Source organism: Vanellus vanellus, assembly GCF_965231255.1.
Source record: "Vanellus vanellus genome assembly, chromosome: 1".
Taxonomy (NCBI): domain Eukaryota; kingdom Metazoa; phylum Chordata; class Aves; order Charadriiformes; family Charadriidae; genus Vanellus; species Vanellus vanellus.
Window position 1 is genome coordinate 56,717,168 of NC_138905.1, and position 19,905 is coordinate 56,737,072.

The window sequence follows — 19,905 nt, forward strand, 5'->3', positions numbered from 1 at the left end:
AATAGGTAAAAACCTCCTGAACCAAATCCAGCAGAGGCCTTTCTGAATTTTACCCTCCTGGAAGTGGTGTCCAGTAGACCCATTGATATTCACATTTACCTCAGCCCTCTCAAGAAGATCCCACATAGATAAAATGAAATCTACCTGAGAAAGGATGGGGTGTCTCATTCCACCTGCAACCTGGGAGCGATGCCTCTTTGCCATCTCACCACCCAGTAGGAAAGGTACACAGTGGCACCAAGAGACACTGAAAATATCTGCCTGGGAGGACAAGTCACACTGATCCCCTTAGGGAGTGGTTTATCTTGTTGGAAGGTTTCCGGAGAAACCAGAGGCTCAGGGGTGATCCTCACAACACCGCTGTCTTTCTTTGTAGACTTTAATCTCTGAACGGTTCGGAGATCAGTGATTTATGAGTATTTTAAATGTTCAGTCTCTGCTTAGCTGAGCAGGGAGATGGATGGCCACTTGCTCTGCGTGGAGCAGCAGGATACAAGAGCCTCAGCACCTGGAGCCACCTCTCACCCCCAAAACTGAACATGAGTGAAAGGGCTTTGTCACAAGGGTAACGACTTACACACTGAAACCATACAAAACTGAACTTGCGTTTTACAGAAAAGGCTGCAGCTCTGGGATGAATTTTGGCAAACACACACCCTTCAAAAAATCTGCAATACTGAAGTTCGGGGGAGGGGAAGTACACAAAACATCCAACCCCATGTTTTGCATTAAAAAATCATAACATTTCATGTCTAAAATGTCAGAATGAATCATTTCGATGCATCCGATACAACCGGGATGAAGAGATTGCTCCAACAGCATGCTACCTCTCTCAGAGAGCAGATGGGAGACAAATGCCCTCTTTGATTTGCATTGTAGCTGATATCTTCTAGGATGTGGAAGAGGAAGAAGGATGAAAATGATACTAAGCACACTGCGTCTCCAGAGAAAACCTCCTTTAATCCCCTTCCCCAGCACATAAGGACCCAGCAATAGAACACAAGGAGGAGATGAGCGCAACCAAGGAAGAACAGCACAAACAGAAGAAGAGGACATGTTCTCAAAGGCACCACCAGTGTGCTGCCATTTAGGATCACCTAAAGCAGCAGATCTGCTGAAAATACCTACGTGATGCTCCATGGACAGAAAATCCTGATGTGCCAGGATCATCGTGCTTTTCAGTCCCATCTTGAGTTTTGATACCTACCATGCTGGTCCCTCTGGTACCTTTCCAGAGGCAACTGCCATACTGTCCTCCTGGCTCATGCCCTAGAGCAGTGAGGCCAGGTCTCAGCTTTCGTGTGAGGACCAAGAACTCAGGTGACTGAGCCATGTTCACAGTCATATGGAAAGAAAAAGCATCAAACTCCAGGCTGCTGCAGTGGAGCAAGTAAATTCAGCAAGGTGGCAGTCAGTGGAGCATCCCCACAGCTGGATCTGGCCTTCCTAGAATTAGCTGGTGCTAATTTTCAACAAGTTTATAAATTGCAACCTCAAATGTTTTTTTTTTTTTTTTTTTTTACTTTTTCAGCTGGGACCCTTGCTGGCAATGTCGCAATGTGAAGGCCCGGTGAGCTGCGCCTCCACGGGGCTGAGCTTTGGGCAGCATCCCTTTCTGTGTCCCATGAGGAAAGGCTGGAAAGCAGCTGAAAAAAATGAGACAACAGGCTGATGTCCTGCTGTTGTGAAGGAGTCAAGTAACAGAGAGACAAAACAGACCTTCCAGCAACTTGTATCTTGACTTCTGGGACTGGATGCAACTTCAGGACAAGAGGTAACAGGCACAAACTTGAATATAGGAAGTTCTGTCTTAACATGAGGAGGAACTTCTTTACTTTGAGGGTGGCAGAGCACTGGAACAGGCTGCCCAGAGAGGTTGTGGAGTCTCCCACTCTGGAGACATTCAAAACCCACCTGGATGCCGTCCTGTGCAACCTGCTGTAGGTGCCCCTGCTCTGGCGGGGGGATTGGACTAGATGATCTCCAGAGGTCCCTTCCAAACCTGACTGTTCCGTGATTCTGTGATTCAGCTCAGGCAAGCCAAAAATCATCCCAATGACCCCCTCCCTCAGGCTGTGGAGGGAGGAACGGCACCATTGATACCTTGGGATCTGCGTGGGAACGGGGTTGGAGAGGGGTAAAGTGGAAGAGGAGAGCAGAGAGCAGACAGGGGCGAGCAGCGGGGACCGGGGAGGTGGTGGCGGTGGTGTGAGTGGCGTGTGGAAGCCGTCCATGTGGTTGAGACACCCCGCGGTGAGCGGTAACAGGCTTGCTGCAGAACCTGCTGGATGGGGCAAGAAAACAAAGCGATGTATAGAGCATGTGGGGGGGGGGGGGATGGTGTGTTTCCTCACAGCAGATTAAAGCTGGCAGCAATATTGGTGGAGCGATCTTGTGTGGAAAAGCAAAAGCAGGCAAGAAGAGCTCGCTCTTCCCACAGGTTTTGAGGGGAGGAGGAGAACAGGGTAATCAAAGCAGGGAGAAAAGGGATGCTTCTCCACACCCTGTCCTCCAGCCCCCCGGGGAACTTGCAGTAGGAAAATACTCTCAGCAGTGTCACCTCCTCCTCCTTCCCTCCAGCTGTGGCCTGGGGTTCTCCAGCTTTCACTTTTTGGTGAGCAACCTGGGGCACCAGTGCCCATTGAGCCCACCCAAAGCCTCATTGTTCATCTCTGGGGGGGATCATCCCTTCATTGGGTGGCAAAGCAGCTGCCATAGGGCAGAAGCGTAGGAGTTCATGGGGGGTCAGGGAAAGGACCAGCAGCAGGCTGGCCAAGCACTGCTCATGGGCATCAGCTCTGCACCTTGCAAGTGCCTCTCTGCTGTCCCATGAGAGCTTCACATTCCTGCTGCCCAAGAACGATGTGGGAGCATTCCCACGCTGCCAAGGGGGAAGACCTTGTGCCCTCCACCAACACCTGCACTGGTAGCCCCCACTCCTGGGATGTCTCCTTGCCTGCCTCCTGCTGGGAGCTGTGTCTTGGGCAAGCACAGGCAGTGACTTAGTCTTGGTCTCTGCCTCTGCCCATCTCTTCTTCATGTTATCTTCCCACCCATTCTTCTCCCCTGCTCTTTTCTAGCTGAGGGAATGAAACCCATGGTGGTGTCAGGGAAATGGTGGTGTTGCCATCCTCTGCCCTGGTGCCTTTGGGGAAGGGAGTTTTCCAGAAAGCAGTGCAGATCTCCCCATGTGAGTGCTCCCCTCCTGGAAGCTCAGCTCTGCCTGCGCTGGCTCACATGACACAGGTGCTGCTTGAGTAATCTTCACATCAGTTTTGCTGAGCATATTGTGGCCCCAGACTACTTCGGGATGCTATTAGCTTCTTTGTGAGGAGCTAGTGGGAGAGGACTGATGGATGCTGACGTCTTTGCTTGCCTGCACACACAGATGCAGATGGCTACTCCTGCCTCTCCTCTTGACGGCGTATTTTCACATGCGTGTTGGGTTTCACCATCGTGCCCGACTTCAGTGGTGGGAGCAGTTCCCAGGGCTCTCCCATGAGGGGTACAGGCACGGGGCCACCCAAAGCAGCTGCACCGAACCCAAACATCTGGATCTCTGCAGATACTCCTTCCCCATCCGACTGAGGCAGGAGGACACAACCGTGAAGTTCAATCCGTGGTGTGTTGCTACAAGCCTGGCAAACTGATTGAGGCTTCAGCCATTCCTCTCAGGCCTTTCAACCAGCAGACTCCTGTCAACCAGCCATTATTTTAATGTATGGCCCATATGGTGATTTTGAGGGGGAAACTCGACACCTTGAGTTTTCACCCTCAAACTGCTGCTCGGTTTGGTTGCTATCTGTCCCCTCCTACTTCCGCACAGCCTCATGTACCATCCGGATTCTAAAATTTTAATGCAAAAGCAGCAAGGGATTTGGCGCAGGAGGCACAGCTGATGCCGCTGAGCACCTGGAGCTCATTGCCTCCTTTCCAAAAGCAAGAGAAGGAAGCCACTGTCTGGTCATTTTGGCCTGCTCGAAGCACTCTCCACCAGGGCTTGCTCAGCGATGCAGCTCACCTTGGCTGATAAACTTGTGGAAAGCATCAGAAACGTCGAAATTGCCTTCTGCTCCGCAGCAGGTCTACCAGTGATTTGTTTTTCTCTAAGCCAGGCAGCTGCAGGATATGCTACTCTCTGCAGTTTTAGCTGTCATCTTCTCCTGATTTTATTTTGGATCCACAGTTCAGACACATCCTCCATTTGTAGGATGGGCAAACAGCGCTGACATGGTCATCATTTCTCCTCTGCACACCTAAGTTCCCCCCCCGGCCCCCTGTTTAGAAATGTGTCCAAACTCCTCCTTCCACCCCAAAAAGCTCTCTGTGTTTTGCAAGAAGGGGAAGCTGTTGTCAAAAATGATTGTTGCTTCAGGAAAAAAAGAAAAAAGTGGGGGAAAGGGATGGGCTTTCCCCCCTCCCACAACCTCCACCACATCCAGCGGAGATGGAGGCTGAACCCTAAGCCAGGACAGAGTGATGCCAGCCTGAGAGAGCAACTGTGCCCCAAGGAAATGGGGCATTTTGTGCCTTTGGATAAAATAGATTCCCTCTTACCTTCACTTGATGATGCCTGTGCTGCCAAGCTTCTCTCTTAGGTTGTTTGCTGAAGCTTTTCTTTCCCCCCCCAAACACAACCCTTAACACACTACAGAAAAGGGAGCTTCTGTGGGTCCTCACAGACCTCCAGCCTGTTGCAGTAGGGAAGCAGCAGCAGGGCGATTTCAACGAGCAGCAGCTGAAAAAGGATTTTCTTTCCCAGGTCTGTAAGCATTTGCTGCTTTACAGTCCGTATTTTACCATTTGGGAAAACCAGGTTTGGGACAGACACTACGACAGCAATCTGAAATCAAATTTAACAGCTAGGGTGCTAGGGCATTGCAACAGAACAGAGGTTCAAAGGGTGGGGGGGAAGAGTGCTTGTTTGGAGGGATCCATTAAAAAAAAAACACAGAAAGAAACTGTCTTCTTGCAGGCACAGCCTCAAGCAAATGCACACAAAGGAGAGGGAAATGCCTGCACTGATGTGTCTGTCCCCAGCCAAAAAAATGCGCTTAGGGCAGTATGTGTTGTCTGAAGGGAGACAACCAGAATGATGTTGCTGGACCCAAAACAAAGTTCTCAATGAAGTACATTCCCCGATCAGTGAGCATCTGGGTTCCAGGTCCTGAAAAACCAAACACTGTACACAAAATGGACTATCATAAACAGGGACATCTGACATTTTACTCAGCTGGACAGGACAGTAAATAGGAGCTCAAATCCCAGGGAATGGCATTTAACCTGGATATCCCACTGCCTGGATGAATGCTTTGATCGGTATTGAGAAGATCACCTTTCCCCCTTCTTCTGTTCCATTCCTGCCCCCATCACCAAAACTACCTTGCAAATTCAGGATGAGCTTTCTACCAACTAGACCTGGTAAATAAACTGTCTCACTATAAACTCTCCTGATCCTAGTTGTTCCTTTTTTTTTTTTCAGGGTGGAAAACAGGGGACCATATCTTTTCAGAGCACTGACACCAGCTGATAAAATAATCCTGACATTTGCTTGCTGCAGATTAAAGAAAGCCCCAGCAATACTGAAAAGCCCACAAGTTTTAGTTCTGTCAATGACCATCTTTATTCCCTATCACTACAGTACACTAATGTTTAACATCAGCTATCAAATTTCCCATCCTTAATAACTAGCAAAAAAGTGTTGATCCAAAGGTGGCACCATGAAGAACCAATGAAAGAAATTTACTGTATCTGCTGACGTGAAGGGACACAGCCTCTTGTAGCAGGAAGAATTTCTTGGGCCTTACTTGAGTTCCCAGCACCTGCTGAGGCTGTTGACATAGGGGCCAAAATTTGATGTGGTGAGGAGGATACCAGGCTATTTGGCACAGGAGATACCAAACAAAACATTATGTAGTTTTCAGAGTAAGTATTTTTGGCTAGTAAGAACTACAGCTTGGCTTGAACTGGGAAAATACCAGTAGAAAGCCAACCAAGAATTAGTTTGTTCATACACTGCTTACTTTCAGCTTTCCAGCCAATCCAGCATGAGAATTTCTTGAGTTTACTTTCACCTGACACATGAAAGTGCTTTAAGAGCACTGATAAAAACTAACATTCAGTTACTGTCCCTCAAGCTAAACAGATGGAACTGGGAACAGTTAGTGAAATTTTCCTCTGCGAGGGAGCTGGTCTACTCAAACTCAAGAGCAGAAGCAAGAGAGAGTAGTTTCTAATAATGACACAACCCCTCATTGTACAGATCATCATTCCAACCCAGCTGCAAGAAAGCATGTCTACATGGAATGCTATTTGCATAAATTACACTTAGCCAGGCCAAGTCCTGCACCCATTGCACAACATGACGGAGCTTAATGCTGACCTCAGTGAGCCAAAGGTGTGGTTCTTAATTGCAGGGGAGTAAGACCAAACCCACAGTCAAAAACTGGGCACAGCGACAAGAGCGGCTGCCCAGCTTAAGAGTTGCCTAGCTTAAGTCCCCGGCCTACAGATAATTCTCCCTCATTCACCGACTGCCCACTCCTGAACGCAAGACAAAAAACTTAGACAGGAAGCTCCAGCAAGATTTTATTCAATGGTATAGAATAGGGAGAAATTAAGATTAAAGAAGAATCGTATACATTACTGATTTTTCAAGTTGCTAAAACAAACCCATACTGACAAGAACAACGGAGGCTGACGACGTAACAAGAAGCATGGTGACCATCCCTCTAGTGTCCATACCTGTAAATATATAATATGTTAATGCTTTTTTAAAAAATATGTTTCATACTAGTCCTGATTTGAGCAGATTTATTCTTATTCTACCACAATGTAATTAACATGTAAACCAGACAAAGGTGAAATGCTATATTATGGAAACCTTAGGAAGTTCTCCGCATTTCTCTTCCCGCAAAAGTCTATCCAGATACTAGTTAGAAGAGAGACTGAGCAATCCACGATATCATACACAAGAGTCCTTCAGTATCGTAACCCTGTTCAAACATACCCTGCATGAAAGCAAGGCCAAAGCCTGTCATAGCCCCAGACATTACTGAGCACCCATAAGAAGATACTCACTCATGTCTCCATTTCTCATCACGCTGTCCATGCAGCATTAGTCACTGGGCAGGCAGCGTGGGCTCGGTTTTCATTAAGTGTTCATTAAACGGTCGTTAATAGCAAAACTATGCTACTCAAGTTGTCATGTCAATGACAATTTAAACAACTGATTGTGAACTGGATCCCAAAGACAATTCTGCACAGTTATAATATCTGCTTTGCTTTATTTTAATCTGGACTCTGGTTAGAATTAATGTGTTTCTTTTGGGGGGAAAAAAAAAAAAAGGAGGGGAAATCTACAGTTAAGAAAAGATTAATGGTGCAGAATGAAGCAAGTGACAGGCAAACTTCCTAACTCCTGTCAATGTGCAATTACCTCTCAAAATACAATTACCCCTCAAAAATCCATCCCCATATCTCCTACTATTATTTTAACAACAGACCTTGGAAGAATGCAAAATAAAAAATGGATAAATTATGAATAAATGAGCCAACGCTGTGGCAATGGCTACATAGACATTTGCTTTCCAGATGCTAGGAAATCGGCTGTATTAATCTCTGAACCTATTAGAGTTATAAAACAAATCACCAATATACAGAGGGACCCAATAAGATGTCTGAAACCTCAGTAGAAATGCTTTGGAAAACAAGCAGCTACATTCAGGTCATTTTCTAAACCCAAATTGCTCATGCAGCAGTATAGTATTCACCTGAGGCTCCACTTCCAGTGAATTCCATTTCTCTTCTGCTCTCCATTCTTTAGAGAGAATGTCAACAGAAATCACTACTTTTTAACAACTCCCACTTACCCCACAGCTATTTGGGCTTCCTTCAGAGCTCATTTAGCACCGGGTGACTAAGGAAAGGTCCCTATACAGCAAGGTTGAGGAAAAAAACTTTCCTAACAGCAGCTATGCCCTCAGACCCACAAATGAGAGAGATTACCCACATATTTGACATCGATCATTTCTATTAACAGAAGGAGAATTGGATTTTTCATCTCAAAATCTGCGCAGGATACCTACTTTTGGAACTCCCATTCCCTGTTGTCCAGTGGACATACTTGGCGAGTTTTGAGCCAGCGAGAGATGCAGTGGAAGTGGAAAGCATGCTGGAAGAGAAAGTTCAGACCACATCATTTCAGAACACACGAATGTATCTCAATGTAAAAACTACCATTGAAAGCATCACGGTGAGAAGAGAGTAGCAAGCGTTTGCAGACAAAGGTGGGGAGGACTAATCAGCCAGCTCACTGATAAACACCAGGGAATTGATGCACATTTTCAGAGACGAAAGGAACATTAGTGAAACGGCAGCAGGGAGCCTGTTCCACAATGCATCCAGTGGCAAGTGACTGACTTCTGATGGAGGAGAGAACGCAGAGTTTAGCAGCTGCTAAAATTGGCAGAGCAGACGCTGACAAGAAGCATAATCAGAAAGATAAGAAAGAGGATTTCACAGTGAGTAGCAGAGATGATATGTATGTATACACGCTGAAGCTTTCTGCCAGTCTTCTGGACAAACCAAAGCCTGAATAAAAAGGAACTTGAAAGATCAGAAAGAAAAAAAATCTCAATTGAATGTTTAATAAGAACACCCTTTTCCATGCCCCATACAGATACTTAGAAACAATGTTTCACTTGTGGTAACTCTTGCACACAAAATCATAATTTTGCCACTAGAATATCTTAACATGGTTTAAAAAAATTGCTCTTGTCCTCTACAAACAGAATTGCAACATTTATAATCCTGTTCCAGCATTACCATGCTGTAGCTTGATCCCGCACCATAGTGAAGAAGGGACTGAGAAACAGGAAGTTATTCCGTTATGGAAACTTGTACCTTCCAGCTCAGGCCCAGGCTAGCTAAGAGGTATGCAAGTTTGAGTTCATGTGCTAGTGGGATCATGTACGAAGGAGTGCATAAAGCAACAAATTGAAGAGAGGGAGATTACACACTAGAATTGATATGATCTTCCTCCAATACAGGAAGCAAATCACCTAGTTACCCCATATTGACTCCTTCAATCAGCCTGCACAAAGACAAATCAAGCATGCTGACATACAAGTAATCCTATTACCAGGAAGAAAAAAGTCATAGCTCCTAGGCAGAACCTTGATCAGGAAAATCATGCTCAGAATGAAGAATTATTACTCTTTTTTAAAATAAAATAAAATAAAATAAAATGAAATGAAAGGGGTAAAGGCCTATCTTCCTCCCTTCTCTTCTGTGTCTTCCATATTACACCTCTCCAACTTTCACTCCCCCCCCCCCCACTCTACCAAACATATGGTGTTTAAAGTTCTTTTTTCTGGTGGATCATCTGAAACATTTTATAGAACTTGTTTTGTCCTGAGTCATCAAAAAAAGGGACAGCATCACCCCATATGAGCCCCACAATAAAACAGTTTTCCTTACATTGCAGACACCCCATGCAACTGTGCACTCTTCAGAGGTAGCTGATGCTTGATTTGCTTGGCATTCTATGCCTGTGAAAACAAAAGATTAAACACATATATGCAGGAGTAGAAGATGTACATGCAACACCAACTGGTAGATTTCTTCATAATAGCAAGGCGGGGAGGGGAGGAGAAGAGTTCTTTGTTTTATGGCATTTTATTACATCAGGAAGTGTCAAGAGCTGTTGGTTTAATGCATACTGTTTTCCTAAAAGTATCAGATCAAAATATACTTCATCCTGTTTTCCTCCTTCCTCTACATTTTTAGTATTTCAAATTTCCAGAAGGCAAGAGCACACGGCTCATCTACCAGTAACATGTGCCTGCTTTGTAAATTTTAAGGATAAATATTTTTAATTTCTTCCCTTGTGTTTTAATAGATGTCTTTTGATGATCAGTTGCAGTACCAGACCCATGAAAGAAACTTTACTTAAATTTCTTACCCAGGTTTCTCTAAATATAAATTCACTGTCTTGTCAGTTATATTTACAAATTAATTTGCTCATGTAACGCCATATTTTGCCGGTCTTTCTGTAGTCTTATGACAGGTAAGAACAGCCCAAAAATATATAATAGAAAATACAGTTTAAAATGTATTTTTTGAACTTTTTACACCTTAGAGCTGAGTACCGAGGATGATCCCCAAAAATATAAATACTATTTATGGGTTTGGGTTATGTTTTAATTTTTGTGTCAAATGGCACGGATGAAGGGGATGAGAGAGAGAAAAGAAGGAAGAACAGCACTGAGAAAATAAATCCAGCAACCTGGTTCTCCATTCTAGAGCCTGAAAAATCCACTTCTGCTCCAGCTCAAGAAGAAACTCCAGGAGAAAAGATATTTCCAACACCTCCACAGCCAGCTGCACAAACTTATGAGACCAACATTTTACGTCCTGCAAAAGTAGGCCCAAATGATTTAAAAAGACATGCTGATAGATGATCAGCTTAGAACTTGATACATGGGCTTGTTGTTTCCTTGTTTTTCAGATCTTTTTTCCTGGCAAAGAAAATGTCTGAATGAGCTCCAATTCTCTATTCACTTTTAGCATGCCCAAATATGCTCGGAGGTAAAGGAATTTGATTCACCCATTCAATACTCAAAAAGTTTCAAACCCCACAAGTTTGGCTGGAAAATGTGATCTTTATTTGTTCTGTCCTACTCATCCCTTTCTCCATTTTTCACTCTCAGGTGTGGAGATGATCAAAATAAGAAAGGCCCATTTTTCCAGAGATTTGAGAGAGATCAGTTTAACCTGGTCATGAGGAACTAGTCAAAACAAGACTCAGATCTAATGAAACTCAGTAGCAACAACTATTCTGCAAGATTTGAATGAACCTGTATTTATTATATGGTTTACATCAAGATATGATATACAAAGCAGGAAGTCCAAAGCTCAATCCTTAGCCTGCCTATAGGAAAGAACAAAATCCAGTGCACCTGAAATGTCTGATGCCTTAATTCCGTAAGCCCTCAATACATACAGCAATAAAACTAAATCTGATTAAGAAAATGGAAGATGCTCAAGAACCCCGAAGAGCTTCAATTACTTCGGATGTTTGTTTAAGATTTGACACCCAAGACTGCTGCAACAATTTTACTGTTACTGCAGTAGAGACTCATGGTCTTGCTGAGTATCGTGGGGCATATTATATTAAGTTTAATTATTTGGCATAAGTCTGCACAGTAACAGAAAATGGTAAGAAGATGAGTAGTAGGTAAAGGAGAAGAAACTAATTTTAAGGAAGAAAAGTCAACTAGTAACTCTGGTAATAACTGCTGAAAGCAAGGCAAATATTCCAGCACACAATGTACTTATTTCATTTCTTCTCTTTCCCTGCTGGAAACAGGATATTGGACATATTAGATTGAAGTCCATCTAGCCCTTTTTTATGTCATTTTGTCTTTTTTCCTCTCTAAGTGACCCTAACCTGTGAACTATATGCTTTGGAACACAATACTAATTTTTTTTTTTCCAGGCTTTAAAGGACTCTGTATTTTGACTGGGAGTGAGAGGGGAAAAAAGGTGGTTTAGGTAGGGAAGAAAAGCAGCACTGGAATTCATTTTAGTGTTACTCAATGATTCGCTGGCAAGCAAACACAGTCTAAAACATGACAGACCCAAAAGCTTAAGAGGACAGATGAACTTTTGCAGAAATAGTCGAGAAGGAGTTCTCTGGTGGTGATGTAAGGCCCTTCCAACAAGACAGACAGATTTAACTCCCTCATCAAACACGCTGGAGACTACTGCCAGCCCTACTACCTTTGGCTGCCAAAAAAGGGCCTCCCAAAAGCTTAAGCACTTTTTGGTCTCCTACTTGCCTCATTTCAGAAAAGGACAATATATCAACAAAGAAATAAAACAAATAATGAATCTGTCAGAGAATGAAAACTGATGATTCTGGCTCTTGAAAGAAAGAGAAGCTATTTACCATTTGCTGACCCAAAAGAAGCGGTAAGAGTCAGACAGTAACAGGTACTGGAGGAATACTGAATGACTCTTCTTTTGCCTTGCTTTTGACAGAGTATCTGCAGGTGAGGGCAGAAAGATACAGCTAAAACCTGAAATACCTGTAAATAATTGTGAAAGATGCAATGGAAGCATTTCAACTCAGAGAGTTACAGAAAGGCATGTTATATAATGGTAACTTCTGACTCTTGGCATCTATTAATCCTATACATCTTCTATTGCAGAAATCATCTGTATATTTACCTAACAAGAAAAATAGCCTAAGATTCAAGTACCCATAATGGCAGGTAACAGAAGTACATAGCATTTGTTTGCAGCTACAGTAACAACCCGCTGCATTGGTAACTTTCATGACAAGAGCTCTTCAAAGCTGCTTGCGCTTTACCAAGGATAACCACTGTATGGGTTCCCCCTTCTCTTTACATGTTGCCTTCTAAAATTACATCATGACAGGATCGACTTATTGGGAAGAAGAGAACTGCATACACACAGCTTGGCTAACACAACACACCATGTACTCACTCAGAAAACAGAGACAGAAAAAACAAATAACCAGGCTAATAAACTTGAAGTACATTTGTTACCCCTAAAATGTAGAATGAGCTCTCTGATTTAGTTTTCAAACTTCAGAGGGATTTCAGAATTTTCCACTTGTAAATCCTCTCCGGTTTCTTAGGAATTATCTGCAGATTTTACCAAATACTTACCCTATGTTCCCCCCATCATATTATCATATGATTCCTTCTACTTATAACCCCCTTGTATGACACTCAATATTTCCTGTTAGTATCACACTCTCATAGTATTTGTACACAGCTACCATCTTCTACTCCTACTTATGACTTAGCAAAGTATATATACTTGATTCTGTTCTTTTATTCTTCTCAGAAATCCAAAATCATTCAACCTGCTAAGCATCATGAGACTCTTCTTTGGATTCTGTCCAATGTATCTACCTTTGTGAAGCTGGAATATCAAATGTAGTACTTTGCATCTTACTATCAAAGAAAGGGAATGGTATTTTGATGCCATATTTTATACAGTTCAAAACTATACCAGTTACTTTACTACAACATTACATTCCACGTTTTAGACCAGAAGGTAATCCACTATATTAAACATAGTGTTTATTTAACACTCCTCAACTTACCATGTTGCAATGACAGCACCAGAGAGCGAGCCTTTGAAAAAATCAAGAACATTGCTCAAGTAAAATCTAAATAGAACCTGGGTCTTTCCAGAGAAGAATCAAAACAAAACATTGAAAATCTACACATTTCTTCTGTACACTGAATAGAAAGTATAGTGAGGGTGGAGGGAGTCCTCTGACCATATATGACACCGAGTCATAATGTACACACGTAAGAAGAACTGCATGACACCTTAACATTGTTACATCCTAGGTTTTGGATGCCTGACTTTATACTGTTAACAACTTTCCATTAGCATGGCTGGCATTACTTATCACTCTTTTTAATGTTTTCCCTTTCAAGGTTTCTCTTCATCACAAGGAGAGACATCTGTATCCTGCATTTTATCAAATTGAATCTTGTGTTGTTCTTCCTTGTGCATTCTATTAATTTTTCCCCAATTTCCCATCACTTCACATCTTATGTTTGAAAATCTAATTAAAATGTTGTTTAACAACATTAATGATCTGTAACAAGGAAGTAAGTAAATCCAGATCCAACACTGATCTCGGAACACCAATTTAGATATCCCTTCCACTCTGTATACTGTCAATTTTGGTCTGTCATTTGCAGTCCAGGCTTTTCATAACATTGTTCATACCCAAACTAACAACCTGTTATGCTTCAGCAACTCAAAAAAGGAAAAAAACAAAAAAAGTAGTTACCTATGCCCTCTTCCTTCACTGTTTTTCCTAATCTACCTACACACTCTCAACCCCACTCCCATTTTGGTAGGATTTTTAGAATTTTTTTTCCTTTTTAAGAACTGAGTAATGAAATTCACTACTGGAAAAAAACATCTGTCCACTCTCCTTCCAGCTCCTCCATATCTCTCCTTTATCCTCATATGTTTTATAAAAACTAGCAAATATATGAGACTGTATTTGGTCTCTCATGGGAGGCACTATTAATTTTGAGGCAGATTAATGGAATGAAACACACCAACATCCATTATCTTACAGCATATCCCACTTGTTGTGAATAATTATCTTGAATTACAGGGTTTTATCTATTTATTCTATACATTTGTAAATTCTATAAACATAATTTATGTTCTAACAAATCTTTAAACTTCCATTTGCCTGCTAGCAACATGCTTTCCTCTCTAAGGTATCATAAATCTGAGAGACCAAGTAGTAGTCCAGTGTCCACCTCAACTACTTTTCAAGATGGTACAGGTTAGAAGTACTTAAAAAGGAAATCTTTACATCAAAGGACCTCAGCATATTTCATAGCCCCTATTCTCACATGCTCTCTTTAGTGTTACCATTCCCTTTCTAATAACCAAGAATAAACTGAAGCATGGATAGGCAGTAGCTGGCTCAAAATACAAAAATATCTGTCCCAAAGCAAAGCACTGAACTTGCTTAACTCATTTTCAGCCCTGTGTGTTACGCTGTGTTTTCTCTTCATTAATAAAAAAAACGTCCTGAAAGTAGCTTTGTAATTATTATTTAAATATGAAGTGATGTCAGATGCATCTCTCAGTAGTTATTACTATAAACTTGAGGTTTCATTTTCCTGTAATATTTTATTTTCATATAGGCTTACTGACAGCAAGTTACCAGTAGTTCCAAGGGCTACTACATAAAAAAAAAAAGTGCAACAAAACTATCACGATGGGATCATGACAGGCCATTCCTAGGCGCTGCAGCTGTACTGGCTCTTGTTTTGGGGGGCGTTCCACAATCCTCACATTTTAGTAATATAGACAAATGTCTATCTGGGGTATGATAAAAGGTCTTCTGTCCCTCGTGACTGAAACAAGACGGACAGTTACAGTGCCAACAGTATCTTGTCAGTTTTGAGGGGAAAAGTAATGGGTTTGTACTCATCAATCCTTTAAGGAACTGAAAACAGTGACATAATGCATACACACCTATTTCACGATAGAAATTTGTATACTTAATTCCATTATCACTTTATCTTCCTACAGAGCAAGCATATTTGTTAATTGAACCATCAAGATTATACAGAAAAAAAAAAATCAATCTAATACTAGCAATACTTTGGTTTTTATTTCAGCATTTGATTATTCTCCTTAGTAAATGAACAATTAATTCTCTAGGTGGCTACAAAATTCCCCATACTGTAACGTTAACTAACTTACGCAAGGTAGTTTTTGTAGAATGAGAAGTCAAATGAAGTCACTGGTCCAAGCCTTTCAAGGCCAGACGCTGAAAGCGTTACAAGATTTCATCCTAATGAGTGTCACCAAAAAGTTGGTACCAATAGCAACATCCCAAGCCCTAAACTCTAATACCTCTCTTTGTGAGCAATACCTGACAACCCTGAATAATTTCAGTTCTTCCTCTTTATCATTACTCCTTTTCCTCTTTATTGCATCCCAGATACACTCAGCCACATCATATCTCATCTGTAGATGTGGTACAAAGTGATTCTGCTCTTTACAAGAAAAGGGTGAGAGAAAAGCAGTATGGTGACAGAGCTCACAAAAACGGATTATAGGACTTCAGCAATACATAAAACAGACCTTAGTATTTGCACTGTGAAGACTTAGTTTCTAACTGAAAGCTGCATTTACTGAATTATACCTTTAACAGCGGAAATTTCAGTTGTGTGTCACATACAAGTCAAAATTGTCGACTGTCTTCCCCACCATTTACTTACATAGATCCATAATATGGTTTCTGCAAATGGCACAGTTATCAACCACAATGTCCCATGCCCACAGAGCTACTGCGTTCCACTAGAGAGGAAAAAAAGAAAAAGAAAAACATAGTTTTGACTCAATTTACAGTACACAGAAATCCTTGTTATTCCTCAAGATGCCATGTATTTTTTTAAATAGAAAAGCATAAAAATTTTAAAAAAATATTTTAGATATTAGATATATTAGAAGTCCAGAGTAATTCTTTATCTTGAGTTCATAAGCGTTAATAGAAAGCAGTGGCACATTCCTCTTACATACCTCTCAGACCCAGTGCCTCCTTCCACCTTCAGAAACAACAAGATAACTGCCATAGACCCCTTTTTTGTCAAACAAATGCAAGCATCTGCATTTCTATTCAAGATCCAGAGGCAGCTCATGCCACATCCTCAATTCCAATGGAAAGGACTGTGCCTTGGAGAAAGGCCACTCCAGATGCCATTTTGTTAAGAGGAATTTCCATTATTCGCAGCAGTTCTTCTAGTAATCACCCCCCCAGAGCAGCTGGGGCCAAGAACTAAAATCATGTCTAATGCTACCCTTCACTGACTCCTGAACAATCTCCTCTGCAAAAAGGTTACTAGGCAATGACCTATCAGTAAGGCTGAATACAAAAATTTGAAGGTACACAAAAATCAATGTTTCAAAGACTTTGTTTATACAGAATATCTCTGACCATGCTACTTCAGGGGAAGGGTTGGCTACAGATTTTGATTATAATTTTAGAAAACTGATTCAGACTGAGGACTTTTAAGACAAGCTATGCAGAAAAGCACAGCACCTTTTTATTCCTCCCCACAAAAAAACCATAATCAGGTGTTTTGCAAAACTGTTATAACAAAGTCATGAAATAGATGGGCTTGCCTTCAATATTCAAAGCAATCCAACAGCATATTGGTAGCCAGGATAATCTTCATTTACCACTTAAGTAGTCTAGATATTTTGTTTCCTTCCTTCAGTATATGATTGTATTGACTGTACTACAGTAAATCTTCTTTACTTTGTTCCATTTATGTCTCAATGTTTTCATTGCTTCCCCTCAGTTTGAGATTCTGAAGGATGAATGCAGATTGCGAAGTATCGATAAGCAGTAATTTTGATAAGCACTTCAATTTTTCATTTGTACTGATATAACAAGTCATCGCAATACTACTACATCTTTAAGGAAATGGGTCAGTAGTGATCTCATTTTTTCTCCCCATCTTCCAAACTCAAGCCTAGCCAGCCTTCTGGCCGAGGTACTCATCTCTCTAGGACTTCATCCACACTTCAAGGCAGCTAGGATAAAAAATTCTAGCACCTTTATCTCTCCCATACTCTCAGGTACTTAATCTCTTGTCCTATCATAAGCTACTTTTACGACTCACAGACCTGTACCAAGCCACACATGCAATAAATGTGCCTCTGCATCTTGCTGAAGAGGAGGAATGCCACTGACACATAAAAGGTGCCACTTCCTGCTCCTCTCATGTGCTGTTATATCTGTCCCTGTTTCCAAAGAACAAGCAATCACATCGTCCCAACATCTCATTCTGCATAGACCTGCAGCCCTGTACAGAGCTAGGGGGTTCCATCATCACTGATGACAGCTGCGAGCAGGAATCACTGGAAACATTTCCCAATATGCAGTCCAGGGGTCATTTTTCCTCAAATTCTACCTTAGTACAAGCCCACACAGCCTCCTTACTCCATCTGTGGCCCCCTGTAACAGGTTTGGCCTATTACCAGGATACAGTTCACAGACAAACTAGTACTGGGCAGAAGAGCGATACTACAGCTGTTTAAGGGAAGCAGACGAAGCCAGGGTGGCAGGAGAGCATTTGCTGAATACACACACGTTGCTATGGCTTGATTTAAAGAAGAAAAAAACAAAAGCCACATAAATTTGTGCAAAGCGTCTTACGCAAGACATAGGGCAGCTCAGCCTACTGGGCCAGAGCTGCCGGGACTGAGGAGGAGGCGGCACCCCACGCCTGCTCCCCGGCCTGAGCTGCCCAAAGGCAGCGCGGCCCGGCCGGGAAGGGCAGGGAGCAGCCGAGGCCCGGCAGGGCGGGCAGCACCCGTGGGGAACGGGCGGCAGAGCCCCCTGACAGGGTCAGCTCTCCCAGGCCTCCCTCCTCCCGCCCGCACGGCCCACGCCAGCCGCGCCCGCTGATTGGTCAGTCTCCGCTCCACGTGCGCCGGCTCGCCTCAGCCATTGGCCCGGACACACGCCAAGACTCCCCGCAGGCACCACCCCGCCTCTCCTGCCGCGCCGGTGCGGAACCGGACGCCTGGCTCTGTGAGGGGAACGGGAAGTCGCCCTCTCCCCCGCCCCGCTCGCCACCAGCAGGTTGGCCTCAGCCTCCCCCTCCCTCTGGGGCCAGCTGGAGGAGCGCGCCGGCGAGCCTCACTTTCTTCACTTCGAAGCGTTTCTTGCCGGCGCCGCTGTTGGTGCCGCTAGGGGTGTCCACATCCATCGCGGCCGCCATTTTGGATGCGTGACTCGCCTGTCCCGCTCCGCGCGCATGCGCTGCGGGGCGGGGCGGGGCGAGGGGACGGCGAGCGGGAGGGGTGGGCGGGTCGGTCGAGGGGCGGGACCCGGAGGGAGCCCCGCCCCCTGCCAACAGGTGCAGGGGAGGGCAGAGAGCGCGGCCGGGAGCGCGGTCACGTGAGGCGGGCTCTTAAAGGCGCCGGTCAGGCCGGGGCCGCGCCCCGTTACCTCATCCATCCACCCCCTCTTCTCCCTCCCCCCCCTCGTGCGGGGTTGCACAACCCGAGGGGAGGGGGCGCGCGAGGAGCCGGTGGGGGAGGGGCATTTAAAGGGACACGCACCCGAAGGGGCTGAGGCGGGTGTGGTCCTGTCACCCGTCAGGGGAAGCTGGGGCGGGGTGGAGGAGACACACCGTCCCCGTCCCCGTCCCCGTCCCCGTCCCCGTCCCCGTCCCCGTCCCCGTCCCCGTCCCCGTCCCCGGTTCTCCCTCCTTCATCCCGGCCGCTCTTGCCTCGCCGTAGCCGGGAGCGGGTGCTGCGGGCCGGGCCGCTGGACCCCGCTGTAGCCGCGAACCACCCCCCCCGCCCCCGGAAGGCCTCAGCGGCCGCCCGGCCTCACCTCAGGCAGCGCCAGGGGCGTCCCCGGCCTCCTCTGCCAGGGCCAAGCGAGGAGGGGGAGAGACGGGGAGAGGTCGGGAGGGCGGGGGGGGTCCCCTAACTCGAATGGCTGAGTCGCAGGCGAGGCTGGGCCCTGCGCGGCCCGCAGCCAGGTGAGGTGCCGCGCCTGGGGGGGGTGGTGGAGTTTGGCTCCCCGGCTGAGGGATCGGTTTTTAAGTGCAGCCCCAGATCCTGCGAGCTGCTGTGTGTAGTCGGAGTCTGATTCTTGTTTAGCGCTTTGCTAAAATCACCTGGGGTTTGTCCCTCTGCCCTACTACGAAGGGCTTCAGCCTTTAATAAACTTCTGGCGTGTTTTCTTGCATCCAAATTGATGTGCAGCAAGTGCAGAATGAGGTAGGGTGGTTGGTGTCACTCCTGTAGCCCTTTTGTTAACTAGCAATCCAGTTGTTTGTTTGTTTAAATGGAACGCAGAATTGCTAGAGATAGAATTCACCTTGTCCAGACTACTTCAAATTAGGCCAACAATAGTTACAACCAACATGGTTTCTACTTGTGCTAGAGCTGCCCAAGCCCTGCCTGTTCTATTGCAGAGATGGAGATGACAGGCATGGGAGTTAGTGCTGGGAGCTTCCCGTCTCTGTCAGTACAGCTCAAAGTACTTTTCTGAGAAGGTCATTAGTAGTATTCCCCAAGACATGAAAATAGGGGAGGGTACTCCCCAAAAGGACAACAGCAGGTCTTGAAATGTCACCCAGCTTCGCAGGTCTTTATAGATCTGCTATCTCTCCGCAGGATCAGCCTTTTTTTTTAAATCAACTTTTACACCATGTTGCTGTATAGGTGCAGGAAGGAGGAGGTAGTAGAAGCATAAAAAGGGCGTTCTCTTATGTATATACAGGCAAGCAATATCTGTATTGTACCTATCATAAGCATTTGGACCAGACAGCACAATTCCAGTCTGGC

At 44.4% G+C, this 19,905-nt stretch overlaps 1 protein-coding gene across 2 annotated transcripts; it reads right to left on the minus strand.

The window, feature by feature from the left end:
- Positions 1-6,575: 6,575 nt before the first annotated feature.
- On the minus strand, positions 6,576-18,344 carry RBX1 (ring-box 1; the record flags this gene model as incomplete). 2 transcript variants are annotated; one of them, XM_082487639.1, is made up of 5 exons in its annotated part: positions 18,246-18,344; positions 15,813-15,891; positions 9,481-9,551; positions 8,088-8,173; positions 6,576-6,744 (listed from the first exon to the last, which is right to left on the minus strand). In XM_082487639.1, exons 1-5 carry the CDS (start codon positions 18,321-18,323, stop codon positions 6,732-6,734), a joined length of 327 nt encoding a protein of 108 aa, XP_082343765.1. In that variant the 5' UTR covers positions 18,324-18,344. The 2 variants fall into 2 exon arrangements, with proteins under 2 accessions (XP_082343765.1, XP_082343766.1); XM_082487640.1 differs by lacking the exon at positions 6,576-6,744 and having other exon boundaries at positions 8,084-8,173.
- Between the last annotated feature and the right edge of the window lie 1,561 nt (positions 18,345-19,905).